The sequence below is a fragment of the Megascapheus bottae genome, chromosome 12, assembly GCF_031878675.1.
Source record: "Megascapheus bottae isolate mThoBot1 chromosome 12, mThoBot2.hap1, whole genome shotgun sequence".
Lineage (NCBI taxonomy): Eukaryota > Metazoa > Chordata > Mammalia > Rodentia > Geomyidae > Megascapheus > Megascapheus bottae.
In genome coordinates this window covers 15,756,740-15,777,437 of record NC_143520.1, presented here as the reverse complement: position 1 = coordinate 15,777,437, position 20,698 = coordinate 15,756,740, and the positions used below count along the sequence as shown (strand labels likewise).

At 37.4% G+C, this 20,698-nt stretch overlaps 1 protein-coding gene across 1 annotated transcript in view; it reads left to right on the top strand.

Annotated features, from left to right (window-relative positions):
• Csrnp3 (cysteine and serine rich nuclear protein 3) overlaps nt 1-17,205 on the top strand; it is a 100,108-nt gene extending 82,903 nt beyond the window's left edge. Inside the window, exons 4-5 of the mRNA XM_090342718.1 lie at nt 12,434-12,730; nt 15,120-17,205. Of these exons, the coding sequence (XP_090198844.1) occupies nt 12,434-12,730; nt 15,120-16,184 (1,362 nt within the window). The 3' untranslated portion in view covers nt 16,185-17,205. The remainder of the gene's footprint in view (nt 1-12,433; nt 12,731-15,119) is intronic.
• The last annotated feature ends 3,493 nt before the right edge of the window (nt 17,206-20,698 follow it).

Genomic DNA, 20,698 nt, shown 5'->3' with positions numbered 1-20,698 from the left:
GCTTGTCTTTATTAAATTAGTAGTAAATGAAAAAAGTATTGAAAATGAAAAATAACAGAAGGAGCCATACCAAACTCATTTTATGAAACTAATGTCACACTCATCCCCAAACCAGGGAAAGACCCAACAAAAGAAAGAGTACTACAGAGCAATCTCTGTAATGAACACAGATGCAAAACTCCTCAGTAAAATACTAGCCAACAAAATCCAGAAACAAATTTAAAAAATTATACACTATGATCAAGTAGGCTTCATCCCAAAGATGCAAGACTGGTTTAATATTTCCAAATCAATTAATGTAATAAATCATATCAATAGAGCTAAGAATAAGAATCATATGATAATTTCTCTGGATGCAGAGAAGATATTTGAAAAAATACAACATACATTCATGTTGAAAGCGCTAGAAAAAATAGGAATAGAAAGTACATTCCCTAAAATAATTAAAGCCATATATGACAAACCTACAGCCAATATCATACTAAATGGAGAGGCTAGAACTATTTACCTTAAAATCAGGAACTAGACAGGGATGCCCACTCTCTCCACTTGTCTTCAGTATGGGGCTGGAACCCTTAGCCAGAGCAATAAGGCAAGAGAAGGACATCAAAGAGATCCACATATGGAAAGAAGAAATTAAACTATCCCTATTCACAAATGACATGATCCTATACCTGAATGACCCAATAAACTCCACTCCAAAACTCCTAGAACAAATAAACAACTTTAACAGAGTGGCAGGATAAAAAAATCAACCTGCAAAAGTCAGTAGCCTTTCTGTACATCAACAATACACAAACAGAAGAGGTGAAATCAAGTAAATGATCCCATTTACAATAGCCCCTCAAAGAATAAAATATGTAGAAATGAACTTAACCAAAGATCTAAAGGAATTATTTCATGAAAACTATAAAAGCCTAATGAAAGAAATTAAAGAGGATATCGGGAAATGGGAAGACACCCCATGCTCATGGGTAGGGAAAACTGCCAAAATTGATATGCAAATTCAATGCAATACCCATCAAAATCCCAAAGACATTCTTTACTGAAATAGGAGGTAGAATCCAAAGGCTCATTTGGAACAGCAAAAGACCTAGAATAACCAAAACAATTCTAGGCAAAAAGAGCAATGCAACTCTACTTCAAACTCTACTTCAAACTCTACTATAGAACCATAATGACAAAAACAGCATGGTATTGGCATAAAAATAGACCATAAGATCAATGGAACAGAATAGAAGATATAGAAATAAAACCACATACTTATAGTTAACTTGTATTTGACAAAGAAGCCAGAGATACACAGTAGAACAAACAGCCTATTCAATTATTGGTGCTGGCAAAACTGGGCAGCAACATGCAGAAAACTAAAAATTGATTCCAGCCTTTTTCCATGCACAAGAATTAACTCAAAATGGATCAAAGACCTCAATATCAGATCTGAAACCCTGAAACAGCTATACGACAGAGCAGGAGAGACACTGGAACTCATAGGCACAGGCAAAAACTTCCTGAACAGAATTCCAGGGTCACAACAGATTGGAGAGAGACTCAATAAAATGAGACTACCTAAACATAAAAATTTCTGCACAGGGGCCGGGAGTTTGGCCAAGTGGTTAAAGTGCTTGCCTAGCATGCATGAAGACCTGGGTTCGATTCCTTGGTACCACATACATAGAAAAAAGCCCGAAGTGGTGCTGAGGCTCAAGTGGTAGAGCTCTAGACTTGAGAAAGCCCAAGGACATTGCTCAGGCCCTGAGCTCAAGTCTAGAACTGGCAAAAAAAAAAAAGAAAAAGAAAAAAAAATTTCTGCACAGATAAAATCATAGCTACTAAAGTAGAAAGACAGCCAACCAACTGGGAAAAGGTATTTATACATGAGACATAATACATAAGACAAATAGTACATAATATATAAGACAAATAATACATAAGACAAATGCTTAATATCCAATATCTACAGGGAACTCAAGAAACTCTCCCCCCCAAAACCCAACAAATCACTAAATGCGCAAGGGAACTAAAAAGAGACTGATCAAAAGAAAAGGTTAAAATGGCAGAAACATATGAGAAAATGCTCATCATCCATGGTCATAAAAGAAATGCGAATAAAAAAACCCTAAAATACCACTTTACCCCTATTAGAATGGCCAATATTCTGAACTCACACAATGACAGATGCTGACGGGGTTGTGGAGAAAGAAGAACCCTACTGCACTTGTGGTGGGAATGTAAACTAGTTCAGCCAGTCTGGAAAGCAATGTGGAGGCTTCTTAAAGAAATGAAAATAGACTTTCCCTATGATCCTGCTATACCACTCCTGGGCATCTATTCTGAACATCATAACATAGGATATGATAAGGACACCTGCACAGCCATGTTCATTTCTGCATTATTCACAATAGCCAAGTGATGGAAACAACCCAGGTGCCCCACTACAGATGAAGGGATCCAAAAAATGTGATATATGTACACACACACACACACACACACACACACACACACACACACACACAATGGAAGTCTACATAGACAACAGATAGGATAAAATAATGGCATTTGTTGGGAAGTGGATGAAATTAGAGCGAATCATGTTGAGTGACATAAGTCAAGACCAAAGGAACAAAAGGTGCAGGGTATCCTTAATATGTGAATATTGGATCCAAACAGTACAACAACAATGTTAGGATACCAAGATTATGGATATGCTCTTGAAGATATAAACAAAATTACATAGGCATAAAAATCTATGATGGGCTGTATATTCTAGAGACATAATATTCTATTACATATATTAATATGTATCTATGACATACAAACCCTCAGCTTAATTTTAATTATGTTCTAAAAATCTAAGTGCCAGTGATTGTATATAGAGATTCCCTTCTTTTTTCATATATTTTTATTGTAATTAATAGAAGGGTTACATGATATTTGCCAAATATAAGGTGCATTAATTCACATACATTGATACCCTTTCACATGTCTTGGTCCCCATTTCCCTCCCCCCCCACCCCTCATCTTGTTTTCCCCCCTTCCCTATCCAATTTCAAATAACCAAACACAAATATATCTGATATATCAGGTAACAAAGTGAGATACTGTAACAATATGAGATAACCAAGGGGAGATTCCCTTCTTGAATACTTGTTTGTTAAATATGACATTTGAAATATGATGGAATAATCAATGTTAATAAATTCTTTAATTACAAAAAATAGAAAATAGTCATGAACCAAAAAATGAAAAATAACCTATCAAACTAAAATAACTAAAACTCAGTTCTTTTAAAGCCAAGTGTGTATCATGATAAAATCACAATTTTGTATTATTTCCCAGAATAAGAACCTTTTTTACTGCTGTCCATATCCTATAAAATGGTCAATGCATTTTTGTTGTATTTATTGTGCATGTGCATGCACTCATGTGCATGTGTGCACATGCATGTACACACACTGGTCCTAGAGCTTACACTCAGGGTCTGGGCATTGTCCCTGAGCACTTTTGCTCAAGGATAGTTTTGTACTACTTGAACCCATTCCTCCACTTTTGAATTTTTGGAGGTCAATTAAACATAAAAGTCTTGTGACTTTCCTGCCCAGGCTGGCTTCAAACCAAGATCCTTAATCTCAGCCTCCTGAGTAGCTATGATTATATTTGTGAACCACCAGCACTTGGCTGCTATATTTAGATTTTTTTTCTCCTGCCAGTCTTGACTTGAACTCAGAGCCTGAGCACTGTCTTTGGGCTTTCTCAAGCATAGAGCTCTACCACTTGAGTCTTAGCACCACTTTTTTCTATGTATGTGATTACTGAGGAATGAAACCTGGTTCTTCATGCATACTAGGCAAGCACTCTACCACTAGGCCAAACTTGCATCCCAGATTTAATTTCAATAAACATTGTTATCTGAATGTGTGTCATGCTTACCTTATGGATCCTCACTAATGTGACTGTTGGCCACAATGAAAGAGTTAGTGCACAGCACTGATCACCCCACCTTGGTATTCACTGAAAATCTAGTTAGAATGAGCCACTGCTGAGGATAAGCTAGAAATATAGCACCTTCTTCACTCCTACCTAGAGACATTTTCCCTGTTCAAAGAACCAAACCTCCATGCACCTAACCATACTTCCAGGAATTAGATTGTATTCCATCTTTCTATGACAAGAGCATCAGAAATGTTCTCAGAGCCAAGGAATGAGAAGTTCTCCGAATAAGATTCTTGTCTGAAATATGAGGGGGAAAAATCTCAGCACTGGATTTCCAACTGTAACCCATGTGGTCTGGGAACAGCAACCACCAGGAGTGAAGGCCCAGAGCTTTCATGTTGAGGTTAGGCATGGAGATTACTTGTTTTTATGGATATTTTCTCTACAGTGAACCTAAGCAGTAGTTTGGTATTTACAGCTCCCCTTTATTCCACGTACAAAGGCCATCTGTTTAAGTAATTCTTTCTAGAAAACTGTTATCCAGAATTAGCATTGTTTAAAACAACTCATTTCCATTTGGATCATTGTTTAATTCCTTTTGTCATGACTCTGCACAGATGTTATACTGAGCAATTATAACTTCAAGCTTTTTTTTTACTGCTTTAAGCATAAATCACTGGGCCTGGGAATGCTTACACAAAACAACTGAGTACTCCTTACCCATCTTGTTCTTTCTGATGCCCCTGTTCTCCTACATCTGGCTTGAAGGTCTTTTTTCTTGATAGAGACAATGTGATCAGAAAAGAAATTAGGTAACACTCCTTAGTCGTTGTACCTAGCTTCTCTTTATGTTTATCTTTTCTTCCTCCCTGCTATTTCTATAAATTCATTATGTTTTTTATACTCACAATCTCTATATAGTCCATGGTCTCTACAGCAACTCATTCATTTGTTGATTGAAAAATATTTAGTTAACAATTATCAAGGTCCAATTTAAAATGGAGAGCAAGGCAGGGTCTTTGCTCTTAATGTGCTCACAGTATGATAGAGAAAAACAAATACATGAGCCAGTTGTCCAACTAATATATTATGAAGACACTAGATAGTGAGCTATACTAATATAATCTAGGATAAATGAATAGGCTGAGAATAACAAGATTTACACATTAGTTCAACCAGCTTCAACTAGAATCTTCTAATGAAAACTTCATTAGAAAGGCTGCCTCCACATGCGCACAAAATAGATTCCCAAAGGGAAATGCTAACTGATGAGGTATCTATTTTCATCCCTTCTGAGCTCTTGTTCTCTGAATCATGTTCTTTCGCTCTGAATGAGCTAATTCAAAGGGACCATGCTCTGCTTTTTTTTTTGCCTGCTGACCCTCAGCACTGTGATCAGCAATTCAATCTAATCAGCATCCTGAATCCAATGCCTCTTTTACTCCTTTCATTCAATGTTTTTCTACCATTAGTCTTTTTTTGTTTCCAGAACTTAAAACAAAACTTTATTTTTTGATATAACAAATTAAGCACTTTTTAAGCTGAATTCTATCATTAGTCTTAAGTATTTTTACTCAGCTTATATCAAGGTTTGGAATCAAATAAACCTGACTTTGATTTTTAGAACCATCTCAAATTACCTGTTCCATTAGGTTTGGGCCAGTTTTACTTTTTTCCAACTATTAAAAAATTCTTCAGAAAATTTAGTAAAAATTAAGTGAGTTAACTGATACAAAGAATGCAATTGAGGCCTGGTATATATATATATATATATAGATATAGATATAGATATAGATATAGATATAGATAGATAGATAGATAGATAGATAGATAGATAGATAGATAGATAGATAAATAGATAGATAGATAGATAGTGGCTTGGGCCACTATCAATAGCATCATCCGGTCCTGGGGCTTTAATTCAGGGCCTGGGCATTGTCAATGGCAAGGCTTGCACTTTGCCACTTGAGCACAGCACCACTTTTGACTTTTTCTGTGCATGCGGTACTGAGGAATCAAACCCAGGGCTTCATGTATGCTAGGGGAATAGGCCACACTCATGGCCTATAATAGACAACAAATGGTGTTCGTGGGAATAAATTTGGTTTACTGTCTTATTTCCACATATTAATAATTTTGTAAGGGCCAAGAAGTTTTACTTATTAGATGGTTACTAGACCAGCTATCTGACTGCTGAAAAGAACTGTTTCATTTTTGGTTTAATGTTTTAGATAACCTACAATTTCATTATCTGTTCCCTCCTTATAATCATTTTTAACCTAATTATTTGGGACAATTAATTGCAACAAAACCTTTATTTCATTGATAATAAAATGACAATGGAATATATCTAGAATATAACATGGAAAGAAAATTTTGAATGCAAAATTTCCTTGGGGTATCTTATTCAGAGCAGTCTGAGAATCCACTCAATTTTCTTCATGGAAGAGATGATGCAATCAGAACCAAAACTAGATAATTCTGCTTTGTCTCTGTACCTAGCTTGCCTGTTTGTCTTCTTTCCTTCTTATTCTTCAGGTATGTATAAATGGGAAAATGAAGTTTTCTACCAGGCTTTGGGAGTTGTTTATTCATGTCTATACATGGAACAGGTTATAAAATTGCCATGCTTTAATTCTATCTATGTAACACAAGTTAATGTGCTTTTCATTTGACGAACATTGAAGTTCATATAGTGGCTTAGGATATAAATCTCATGATTATGGTGATGGTTGGTTCAAAGCAACAAATCATGCATGCACACATGCCTTAAGAGCCTTGCTATATAATATTAATAATTCTCTACTACAAATGTAGTAGAGAAAATACAGTCAAGATCCTTAAATCAAGTCATGAATCAAATTACTACTAATCATCTATAGAGACTGCGTAAAAGAGAATCTGCTCACTGAAGTGATGCTGTTTATTTTGTTTTAAGTTTTGTGCTTATGGAACAAGAAAAGACTAATCTCATTCAAGTCCTATCTTTTGAATGATTTGTAGGCTAAAGAATGTGTTATGATTTTCCTGTGTTAAACAATTGAAACAATTGAAGTTACTATTGTATGAGTGATACCTTGTACATCCATTGTGTGCTGACCTGCTGGTCATTCTTGGATTTAAGCTTCTATATGAAAGTCTTCTTTTTCCTCCCCTGCCAGCAACAGAAGTAGATGCTCACAAATGCTTTGCATTCATCTAAGCTAGGAAATGTTCATGAAATGGATTAAAATGACTAGATTCCCTAAATCTTTAATCCAGTCCATTGAGATTAAGTTCCTTTTATATGTACAAATATACCAAGTAAATAATACAAAGTAAGAATGGGAGATTACTATTTAAAAATGGGTAATTATCATAAATAAGCAATATTCACCTACTAACAATGTATACAAGGACTTGTCATTGATTTTGAGAGCGTAGGTTGTAAGATAAAATACCTATGGCCAAATATCTTGGTGCCGTCCCTTACAACTTGAGGTCTTGGGCAAGATATTGAATATTCTTCTGCCCCAGTTTTCTCAACAATTAAAAGGATATGATAATATTTCCCCCAGGAGATTTTTGTGATGTTAAATGAGCTAATGTAGGTTAAGTGCTTAGAACAGTTCCTGGAACACAGACACAAAGACCATTACTAGTATTGTTGTATCATACTTATTTCTATTACATACTTTTGTCTCTGTCTTCAGTTTCTCTTTCTTTTGTATATCAATGAATAGAGTAAAACAGCAAGTTACAAAGACTAGATTGTTTGATAGTCCCCTTTAATTGTATTATATGTGTTGATGGGGACTGAATACAGAAATTGAGAATATTAAGTACATAAACTTATGCACATGTGCAGTATTATTGAACTTTAGGCCAAACCCTTACTTTTCACTTTTCAGGTTTTTGTTGTTTTGTTTTGCTTTGAAACTATCTCTCTAGGTAACTAATATCAGCCTTCAATTCATTATGTAGCTCTGAACGGCCTTGAACTTTCAACCCTCTGATATTATGAACTCGGATGCCCAACACTGAAATTACAAGCACATACCACTACATCCGTTAAACCATTAAAGGGCTCTAAGCCATTATAAACTCTTTTGAAGCTCTTAAGGAGGCACCACTATAATTATGTGTGCTTAAAATACACACATAAACACACACACACACACACACACACACACACACACACCTTAGTGCAGACACTCGATGAGAAATGGTCTAATTCCTCAATGAACATGTGTACCAAAAAATAGTGTGAGCATTTGAAAATACTTGTTTCTGAATGTCATTTTCTAAACAGACTTTAATTCCATGCTAGGATACCAGCCTTTTTTTTTATCAAGTATCATAAGAACCTTATAATCTTACTAGGAGATGTGAGAAATGTATGTTGAAATAGGAGTTAAGAATTTAGGTTCTATAAGTATGTCTTAGAGAGATCATGATGAATCAGAAGCTGTTTGAAATATGGAGTAGGGATGGTCCATTCAAACTAAAGTCTAAAAATCTCATCAGTGGTTCTGTTTTCAGATAGAAAAAGACATAAAGGTAATGCTTGTGTCAGAAGGGAATAAAATATTGTACAAAAGACTGTTCTTTTGAATAAAGATAGTCATGGAACAAAGAATCCAGTAGTATGTGGGGCAACCCAGGCTCATCAAAGACATTGTTTGATGTCATTGCACTAGATATTGAAATCCTAATGGATATCAGTAGGTGAACAAGAATGGAACACTCTTCAAGGCACCAGTGGCTCATGCCTGTTTTTTAAAATTACTCAAGAGATCTGAGGATCATGATTTGACACCAGTCTGGGCAGAAAAGTCTTATTTCTGCAAAGATCCAGAAGTGGACCCACAGCTTAAGTGGTAGGGCACTAGTTTTAAGGAAAAAGCTAAGGAAGGGAGGAACAAGAGCATGGCCTAGTGGTAGAGTGCTTGCCTACCATGTACAAAGCCCTGGGTTCAATTTTTCAGTATCACAAAAATTTAGAAAAGGCTGGAGGTAGTGCTGTAATTCAAATGGTAGAGTGCTAGCCTTGAGAAATCCCAAGGACAGAGCTCAGGTCCTAAGTTCAGTCCCCAGAACTGGGAAAAAAAAAAAAAGATAGGGGACAATGCCCAGGCCTGAGTTCAATTTCTGCTACCAGCAACCCTCATACTCCCAAAAGACTTGACTTCTCTTATATTTCATTTCTTAGAAATTAAATTTGAAAATATTTAAAGTCTAGTTTTGACCTGGGTTGTAAGGGAGAGGATGAGCATATACTGGGGAAAGGACAGAACAAGGCCTCCCAGGGCACAGTGGAGAACATGTCTCAAAAGCAGCATACAAACCATGGCTGTGAGAAGAGGAAGGTGAGCCAGTTGGCCAACCTGAGCTAAAAGATTCTGCTTGCACTAGAAATGATGCTGAAGAGAACAGAATCTGGTTTGGTGACTTTTGCATTTATGTCAGCTTCTGACAATCCATCTTAGGATTTCTGTAGGTTTCTTAATCAAAAACTTTTATAATTTAAATACATGAAAGTAAGTGGTGCAGATTTTCACTTCTAAGGCATATTCATTTGTAGTAAACCAAATTAGTAGTTAATCTAAATTGATTTGTTTCTTACATTGTTAGATGCCAGTTTATATACATATATTATTATTATTATTATTATTATTATTATTATTATTCTTTGTGTGGGGGGGTGTGCTGGTCCAGGGGTTTGGACTCAGACTCTTGCATTCTTATTTGGCCGTTTTGCTCAAGGCTGGTGCTCTACCATTTGAGTTAAACCTCCACTTCTGGGTATTTGCTGATTGAATGGAGTAAGAGTCTCATGGTCTTTCCTGCATGGACTAGCTTTGAATTGTAATCCTCAGATCTCAGCCTCCTTAGTTCCTGACTCTGCCCTAAAAATTTTTATTTGCTTATCTGTTGAAATCTCTTAGTATTCATTTTTAAATTTCATGTAGTCTGGTAGCAATGTTTAAAAAGTTGTAGGAATTAGAGATATTGTTGTTATACTGCTACTAATTGTACAAAAACACAAACATTCTTGGAATATGGAGCTGAAGTGGGAAGAAAGTATTAAAATGAATCATACTAATCATATTCTTTCTGTCCTCATGTGTCACAGAGTCAGATGCTTGGTGACATTTACATAGGCAAACCAAGAATTAATTTAAATAAATCTGAGTGTCCAAGAATGAAAAGATGGGAAAGAATATTCACACAGATTTACTTGTTACAAAGATTGAGTATGTTACACTTGCATTTATTAGAAAATCATATTTTAGAGATAGAAATGTGCTACTTATTAGGAAAGTAGAATTATCAAAGTTAAAATTACATAAAATCAAGAAGTTAGTAGTGGCCATTACAGTTTAAAAGGGAATGCACATATAAATAAATATACCCAAAGAAATACTACTTATGCTTATAATCCAAGCTACCTGGGTTCAAAGCCATCTTGAGTAGGTAAGTTATTGAAAGCTCATTCCTGAGCACAGTGGCAAATGACTGTCTTCCTAAGCTACATAGGAGACCATGTCTGGGAGGAGTGTAATACCAAGCCAGTCCTTACAGAGAAATCTGAAAGATTTCATCTCCATGGGAGAGTTTGGACTTGGTTGTGTATGCCTCTGATCCCGTTGACTGTGAAGCCAAAAGTAAGTGGATCATAGAACAGGAGCACATCTGGAAGGCAAAGTGTGACCTCATCCTGCAGTTAACCAATGAAGTACAAGAATAGAGGTAAGGCTCAGTAATATTGTACCAACTTAGCAGGTTCTGAGTTCAAGCCCCAATACCAGCAGTAACAACAATAACCAAGAAACAAAGAGAGGAATGCATGTTTTTCTGAGGTCATAGATTTAAGCTCTAAAACTCTGAAACATTAACAAACATAGATAAGTGGTCAAATATGATTTAATTTTGTGTATATGGATTCCAGACATTTTGCTCACATGGAGCAATGAAATTGCTTTAAACAACATAAAGCCACTTTTTTATGTTAATGTATAGAGGGGTTACAGTTATATTCACCAGATGCACCTGTATCACACATTGATACCCTTTCTCATGTTTTTGTCCCCATTTCTCTCCCCTCCCGCCCTCCCCTCATCATTTTTCCCCCTTCTCTTTCGTATTTCAAATAAACAAGGCTAAATGGTTTCTGACAGTAAACCTCAGGACTCTTTCTAATATGCTCTGACACATACTCGCTCCTATGTCGTTTCCTCTACAAAGAGGACAGTTTAATTTTTTTCCTATGATCATAAGTGAATGATGTCTGATGTCAATAGAATATTTTAGCTGTTATTGAAGATCACTAACTAGTTAGAGTTTATTAGTCATTAAGATAACCAAACATAGTAATAATTGTAACTAATAAAGAGTAGGAATTTACACATTGAAAACCTCAATAAAATTGCTTTTGTATTGAAAACTTTTATTATTTCCTGTGGAGTTGCTGCATTTATTTCTGTGCTTCTCAGGGAAAAAAAATCTTACTGATATAGGAAATCATCTCTTTCTAAATGGTTGTGTAAGAAGGAAACAAGATTTGGTGGTAAGAGTAAGAAAGAAATACTGATTCAGGGCTCAGTGATGGATGAGATTACTTTAGAGAAGAAAAAAAATAGAAGCCAGATAGTCACAAGGACATGAGAAATGGTTGTCTTCATGAGCTAGAAGATATGGCTGTGGGCTAAGGTAAGTATGAACCCCTCTGAGGACCAAATTTATTGTTTAGTTGTAGGTTGGAGAACATGAGCCAGTACTACCCTCAGTCTTCCTGGGAGCACAGAATCCTGACTGATTGCATCATATCAAGCCCTCATCCTTGGAATGTCCTGTAGGATAATATTTGTTTTCCCAATTGCACAGTGCAACGTAACTATTTCCTGTGTGCATGTTTTTTTTTTCTGAAACCTGAAAGGCAGACTTAGTATTTCAAGGACATTGTGTTTGCTGAATGAAATGTTAGCAGCTGCCACTACGATGCCATTACCACCAGAACACATTTATTCTAGCATTGGAGCTGCCCATTATGAACTGAATTTAAACAGAGCTTTCAGTGATGGATGCCCAGCATCTTTGGTAAATGAGTAAATACTCCTTAGACTTTCCCAAGCTGAAACTGTAAGTACAGAAGCTTGGGAGGCTTCTGTAAGCACTCCGTGTAAAAACAAAGTTTTGTGTTTTTTAAGTAATTCTACAAAGGGGATTACAATTCAACATGTCCATTTTTGAACATGATGTAACTTGCTGAATGTCCCACTTCTATAGCTTTCTCAAACAAGTAAATATTTAAAAGCCTATCATTTTGATGCCTTTGGTTTTTTTTTTCACTTGTGAGTTCTCCTAAATAGTAAATATAAAAAGACATGATCGAACCCACAAGCATATATGGGCTTTGGGTACATGATGATTGTGTAATGGCCTACTTTCACAAAGGTTGAAGTGAGAATGCTGAACCCAGCCCATGTGATGTTTCTGATTTACTGTCTTGTGTTTCTAGATGACTAAGAATGGCACAGTAGAATCCGAAGAGGCTAGCACTCTTACAGTGGATGACATTTCTGATGATGATATTGATTTAGACAACACAGAAGTAGATGAGTACTTCTTCCTACAACCTCTGCCAACCAAAAAGCGAAGAGCCCTGCTGCGAGCTTCTGGTGTGAAAAAGATCGATGTGGAAGAAAAGCACGAGCTGAGAGCTATCCGTCTATCACGAGAGGACTGTGGCTGTGACTGCAGAGTGTTCTGTGATCCAGAAACCTGCACCTGTAGCCTTGCGGGCATTAAGTGTCAAGTAAGGATCTGCATGTCAATGTATTTCATGCCCTGAGAGTTTCATGATATGTGTAGTATGTGGAAGAAAACTTTGTCACGGGAGAAAAGAAATGCTGATTCAAGAACAATCACAATATTCCTATGTATTGTAGACAAAATGTGAAAGCAACCCAAACTACAGCTAAGAGAACTGACATCATTACCTCTTGGAATTTTGGGGGGAGAAAAAGGGGCTTAATGGGGCTTGAACTTCTCCTGGGAGCTGTCCCTGAGCCCTTCAGCTCAAGGCTACCTCTCTACTCTTGAGCCAAGCCCCACTTCCCATTTTCTAGAGGTTAATTGGAGAAAAGAGTCTCAGGCCTTTTTGTGCCTGGGCTGGCTTTGAACCTTGATCTCAGACTCCTGAGTAGCTAGGCCATCATGCCCAGCCCTTTTGGAAATATATGTTAAGCCAGATTATTGTGGCGTTTCTCAAAATACTCAGGGAGGGAAACCATGACACCCCTTTGTATTTATGTTTTCTGACCCATAAACAAGTTGTGATGGTTGATTAGAGGCAAAATGGACTCAGGGTATAATTATTAGACGTGAACCCATGAGGTATAATGAATCATTATGGGCAGAATGGACTCCAGGAAAAGTAACTAGATCTAGACCTAAGAAAATCAAGTTGAGCTGTTACATCTGGTACTTACTAGTTGATTGAAATGGGTAAACAGGTAAACTCTCTGAGCTCAGTTTCTTTAACTCTAAAATACATAGGCTAGATGAGGCCAGGGGTTGACAAAATATCAGTTGACAGACTAAATCTAAATGTTTTAATACACAGATGTTTATTGGGGACAGTGCCAGTTTGTCTGTCTGTCTGCTTGTTGGTTTACCTCTTGTCTGCGACTGCATTCATACTTCTGCAGGACAGCTTAGTAGTATCACAGGGACCATATGGCCCTCAAAGCCTAAAATATTTATTATTTTGGGCCTTCGAGGTGATAGTAGGGATGCACAGATCTACAGTTCACTATGGCAGTTACTCCTGCTGCTAAGCATTCCCTAGCAGGTAGTGTCCTCTTACTTTCTGTCTGTCTGATTGTGGTAGCCAAGATTGAGTAGAAGATAAAAGATTGAGAGAAAAGAAAAATCATGGAAAGAGAATTTTTACAATGAGAATAATCCCATAGACAGAAAAAAACACATTTTATTCCAATGAAGAGCCTAAATTTTGAGCTTATATGACAAATGTTAGAAATTATCCCCTACCATTCTCACCTGGCTGATTACATGCTTTAAAAACTTAAAGGTTAGCTGGACACTGTTAGCTCATGCCTGTAATCCTAGCTACTCAAGAGGATTATATCTGAGGGTTATAGTTTAGCCTTTATGATTAAAACTGATAAAGGAGAAGTTTATCAATCTCTAGACTAAATGCATCTCTGGTTACTATCCAGAGCTGCTGTTATTATATGCAGACACAGGTTTTTCAATGAAGAGAGCCACTACAGCAGATAGAAAATTCAGATCTCATCAGCTGAACAGATCAGTTGCTTATACCTCACAGAAAATAGATATAATAACTGCTACAGGTATTGGCTCTGATTTCTGCTCTATGTCTGTGTGTGTATGTTTGTGTGCACACACATACATGTTACTCTAGACAGAGCCCAGAGCCTCAAACACACTAGACAAGTTCCCTCGGATTGAACTGAAACAGTATTGCTATGTTTCCCAGGGAAGTTGACCCTGAGTTTGTGATTCTCTGTCACAGTCACCCTGCTACTTTTCCTTAATATCACCGTAACTTTCTAAGAGTTGCCCTTCTCCTTCAAAGCCCAGGAAGGTCTCTGCTCTTGGAAAAGTTGGGAAGCAGGACCTATTTCCTCTCTCGCTTGCAGAGTCTGAGCCATTGGCAAATATCCTAAGAGTCCTTACAGGTTGCTTAGAATTATACATACCAAGCTAGGTACAGAGGTTAGTCCAGTGACACTTGCTGAACACATGTCAGGTCGAAAGCCTTATCACTTATACTTCTGGAATTTCAGTAAAAAGTATATTCGATTTGTTCAAGAAGCTTACACTCCAATGGAGGGAGGAGGCAAGGAGAAACAGTGTAAACCTGAGTGTAATGTCACAGAGGTGAATGTAATTGAAGCAGTATTGGAGGAGGTCAATTAAATAAAATATGCACTTGTATTTTAAAATCCATTTAAAAATACAGGTTTAAAAGGAGTTAGTTCTCATGACTTAAGTCTTTATTTCCCCTTTCCTTTCTGTTTGCAGTTGGACTGTCATTAGCTCTGACATGAGTGGACTTGAGTTGGATTACTTAATTCAAAAGGGTTGTTGAGAGGCTATAGATTTGTACATGTTTTGTAGTAGATCCCTAGCACTAATCTGTGTTCTTCCTTTCCAAGGTGGATCGTATGTCTTTCCCATGTGGCTGCACTAAAGAAGGATGTAGCAACACAGCAGGTAGAATTGAATTTAATCCTATCCGTGTCCGGACTCACTTTTTGCACACCATAATGAAACTTGAACTGGAGAAAAACCGAGAGCAACAAATCTCCACACTGAATGGCTGCCATGGTGAGTTAAGTGCTCACAGCAGTGCCATGGGTCCTGTGGCTCACTCTGTAGACTATGCCATTGCAGACAATTTTGAGATTGAGACTGAACCCCAGGCCGCAGTGCTGCACCTGCAGTCTGCGGAGGAATTAGATTGCCAAGGAGAAGAAGAGGAGGAGGAGGAGGAGGAGGAAGATGGAAGCAGCTTTTGCAGTGGAGTCACTGATTCCAGCACACAGAGCCTGGCACCTAGTGAATCAGAGGAGGAGGAGGAAGAGGAGGAAGAGGAGGAAGAAGAGGAAGAGGAGGATGAGGAGGACAAAAGAGACAGCTTTGTGGAAGGTTTGAGCACCCATGCTGAAGTTGTCCCTCTCCCTTCAGTCCTTTGTTACTCTGATGGCACTGCTGTTCATGAAAGCCACACAAAAAACACTTCTTTTTATGCCAACTCTTCAACTCTGTATTACCAAATAGATAACCACATTCCAGGAACTCCCAGCCAGATCTCTGAGAACTATTCTGAAAGAGATTCTGTCAAAAATGGTACCCTTTCCTTGGTGCCGTACACCATGACCCCAGAGCAATTTGTTGACTATGCCCGACAAGCAGAAGAGGCCTACAATGCTTCCCACTACCCAGCTGCCAACCCCTCTGTGATCGTTTGCTGCTCCTCTTCTGAAAATGAAAACGGGGTGCCCTGCAATACCTTGTATCCTGAGCACAGGTCTAATCATGCACAAGTGGAATTTCATTCATACTTGAAAGGCCCTTCCCAGGAAGCATTTGTCTCCACATTGAATGGGGACAGTCATATTTCAGAGCATCCTGTTGAAAATTCTTTGAGCCTTGCAGAAAAGAGCAGATTGCATGAGGAGTGCATCAAATCACCTGTGGTGGAAACGGTTCCTGTCTAGTTGCTTAATTTATTCTACTGTGGGACCAGCTCCTCTCCTATTTAAGGCACTATATTTAATTGGATCTCCTAGGTTCATTGTTATTTAAACCGAAGACTAAGAAACCTTGGACTGTGATTAATCTTCCAGACATTATTTTGTTTTCTCCTTTCTAGCTTCCTGAGAATGACATTGCACAAATACAGTCGTTATGGGGATTTAAAAAGATTTCAGACTGTTTTGATAGAATATGCTAAATTTTAGAAATGCATATCTCACACTTGCCTACCTGTCAAACTGTGCGAAACCTGCCAAGCTGTGCAGATCAGAGCTCCAAGTTTTGGAATATCGGGCCTGTGCAAGATTGTTAACTAAAACTAGAAAAAAAATAATAAGATTTTTAGAGTCTTAATTTTCGATATATCTGAAGATGATGGTGACTTTTTCATGTAAAAGTAATTATTGTCAAAAATGACTTACTTGTTTCATGTGTATTTTATTTATGGTAGTTTAGGAGTCATGTTTTGTTGCAAATGAGCAGCAGCATGTTCATGCAAGCTGAAGATACAAACGTCGCTAGCACCACAGAGCATGCCCACATGAACTGCATCGGGAATCCACTCCTGTTTTTATGAACATGACTGAGCAGATTTGCAAATACTTTCTTAAGGATGAAAAAAGGCCTATTTTTGCTACTTTGGACGCATAAATGAGTCTATATGTGCAGGTCTTTACACAATTTTCTCTGAACTTAAGACTTAGGACAATCCTCTAGGGAGGATCCAGTTTGTTGACTCCCTCAACTGCCTCCCCAGATGGAGGTAGAAGGAATTGCCTTTCTTTCTCTTTTCTTGTTCATTTTTTAAAAATTTTTTTTGAAAAAAGAAACACACACACACACACACACACACACACACACAGAGTGTCATCTTGGTTCTTAGCTTGGACAGCACCTTTAAACTCTACCCCCTACATTAAAATGCACTTTAGTACCCCTTCACAGTACCTTGTGTGGAGTGGGGACTGAGAATTCTTTGAAGTAAAAAAAAAAAAAAAGTTCGGTAACTATTATAAGGTTCATACAATGAAAGAAAAACAAGGAATCATCCTATGATGCTTCTGAAGAAAAAAAAATGGTGTTTTCCCTCACCATCCTGAGGGCCTGACTTGGTAAACTCAGAAGAGGCTGAGGAGACATGGAAGACCACAGTGTTGGCTGCCAGCCCATTCTACAGAGCAATCAATCCTCCTTACAAAAAGCATACAAGAGATTGCCACTTAGTGACTAGCTGATGAAAGGGGGGCCTTTACCCAAATGCTCATCTAGGCCTTACTTTTCTGAAGCAGTTGGATTCATATTGCCTGGGACAATTAGCAAAGCAGTCCAGAGTGCATTGCAGCCTCTCTAATTACCTCACATGCACTCCCCGCCTATAGATTACCTGCACTTGCTTCATCGGAGGACTTTTAGAAACCTCTTTTCCTGTAAATTAATTTAGGTAACTACATAGCTTGTTCTATCTTTTTTTCCTCAATGCAGTATACTTATGCTAAATATTTTTCACTTTTTTGACCTGTACTGTTTCATCATTTCACATTTTCCGATTTATCCACAATATGAATATGCCTTGCTATTCAGTGACAACATTAATACTTTTTAATGTCTTTTGGATTTGGGTATTTTGAAAGATGAACACAAATTTAGGGTAGATTTCAATTCCTTAAAATTACTATTATATTTCATTGAACTTAATGTTTGATCTAAAAATTAGTCCTCCCACCTAGGAATTTTACCTAGTGGTACAGTGCTTGCCTGGCATACACAAAGCCCTGGGTTCAATTCCTCAGTACCACATACATAGAAAAAGCCAGAAGTGGTGCTATGGCCCTTGTGGTAGAGTGCTAGCCTTCAGTAAGCCACAGGACTGAAACAAACAAACAAACAAATAAATAAAAAATAGTCCTCCAATGGAAAAAGTTTCTACTAAATTTTGATGTGGGGGAAATCTATTTACTTGGCAGCACTTCTTCCATGTAGTTGGACTCAACTCTGAGACAAATTTACAGCCATGAATAGCAGTGTTCAAAGAGCTTTGGGCTTATCATGATGGAAGTAGCTATCATGAATATAGAAATGACCTTCTGAATGACATAACCATCTCTAATCTGATAGGAGCTTGCACAATTTTCAGTACTATATTCTTGTTTAGCTGAAAATGACAGATATTAAGGCTTAATCTCAAGTTTTCCCTCTGACAATACAACCTACAAGAACATAGTTCCAAAGAGAAAATGGTCTATTGTTCATTCAAGCATATAGAAGAATTGTGTGTTACAGCCGCTGGATCGTTACATTCTCTGAAAGAGTTTACATGTAAGGCACTCTTGAGCTGTTCTTGGAACATAGTGCATGGGAAGTGGGAGGAGCCAACTCTGGTTGTGTCATATTTGAAGGGTAGAATGACAGTCCAGTTTCTGAATGAACAGATGTTTTCCTTTTAGTCCAGTTTGATCTTCACAAGATTGTTTGAAGGCTCCTTCTTTTTTATGTTTGGCTAGGTTGCTATTTTGTTGCCTTTAGGGTGAGGGGGAAATGAGAGAGCTTTTTCCCTCTATCTTTCCATTTAGGTTAGAAAGTCACTACCCTAATCAGAAGAATTAGCTTTCTAAAATTGACAACCCCATCCCAATTTTTATATTATGAACTAATTGATATATAAATCACATGCACAGACTCCTACTAAAAAAAACTCCCATGCACTGTGCCTAAATCACACACGTATAACACACATAGAGACATACAGATTTTAGTCAATGACCAGTAAGTAACAAGTACTTCTGTTTTTTTACACTAGATCTGGTTGGATTTTATGTCCTAAAACTGTGATTTGAAAAGGGTAACTTATAAAGTAATCATTTTAATATCTAGGGTAAAGTTGCAACTAACATTGATGGAGTCATTTCTGTGTTATTTCCTTTCCCAGGAAAACTGAAAGAGCACAGTGTTCTATCTGAACATTTTTTTCTATTAAAATAAACTTTTAAATTCAACAAAAACTGCCCTCCTAGCCAAGAAAGTGCTATAATTACTCTTAGCTTTGAAAGGGGGAGATTAAGTTAGAGACAGCCAATTGGATACTTCAGATCCTTTTCCCAGTACACACTCGTATGACCTACAGCTGTTGTGTTACCCCGTAAGACAACTTAGCAAATTAGAATCCTTGTATACACAGCTTTTTATTTATCCACTGTCAATTGCTTTCAACCCTGTTGTTTTTAGCATCAGCCATACACCTTTAAGTGGAGATGAATTCCCTGTTACAATTCTGGCCAAATCCATATGCCAGCAAATGGGAAGGACAATTTGCAAGTCCTTTATCGTTCTTGATTTTCTTTTCTTTGAGAAAAGTGTCAAGGAGAACTTTTTTCTGTTTTCTTTTTTCTTTCTTTCTTTTTTTTTTTTCCAGTCCTGGGCCTTGAACTCAGGGATTGGGCACTGGAATTTCTCAACGCTAGCCTTGAGCTCTACCACTTGAGCCCAGCACCATTTCTGGCTTTTTTTTCTATCTGAGGAATAGAACCTGGGTCTTCGTGCATGCTAGTCAAGCACTCTATCACTAGGCTAAACTCCCAGCTCCTGTTTTGCTTATCAATTATTAAGACATAGGTAAAATTCATTTATCTCATACCTTTGGATGGATGGAATAATAAGGTTTCTTTGTTAAGGCCACTGTGCCAGCCACATATAAAATATGAAACTAACATTATTTTGTGTTGGTCCTGAGACTTGAACTCTGGGCCTCGGTGCTGTACCTGAGCTCTTCAGCTAAAGGCTACTGCCTTATCCCTTGAGCCACAGTGCCACTTCTGGTTTTGGGGTGGTTAATTGGAGATAAGAGTCTCATGGAGTTTAGTACCTGGGCCGGCTTTGAATTGAGATCATCAGATCTCAGCCTTCTGAGTAGCTAGGATTATAGGCATGAACCACCATGCTCACCTCGAAACTAACATTTCTTATCAGCATATTTATGATTATAACAGCACAGCAATCCTTACTCTCCACAGAAGATTACACGTTGTACAAACTCGAGTCACACATGAATCAAAAAGCAAGAGATTATGTGAAGTAATTATGTTCTTCAAAATTATCTACTCCCAGCAGATGGCTTCTAGGAAAAATTCTGCCTTAGTTTCATCAAAGAAGAAACTATCATAATTTATTTCCTGTAAATTGGTATGTCATATAACTGGCTTTTAATTTTTTATATGGTTGTATAATACCAACTTTCACTGAGTGTTAATATTCAGAAATTTATTATGCATGCTTCTTAGCAAGTACTTATTCAACAATTATTCTGGGTAGTAAAAAACACAGAAGGGGAACATTTACAGTCAAAGAGATGATGATGGATGGCATGAAATAAACCAGTCCCAACCGTTTTGTATATGATTTACAAATGTCATATTAGAAAAGTAGTCATTGATTCTCGTCTTCATTATGTCAAACTGGAATGCAAAAGATTGTTTCATTTTTC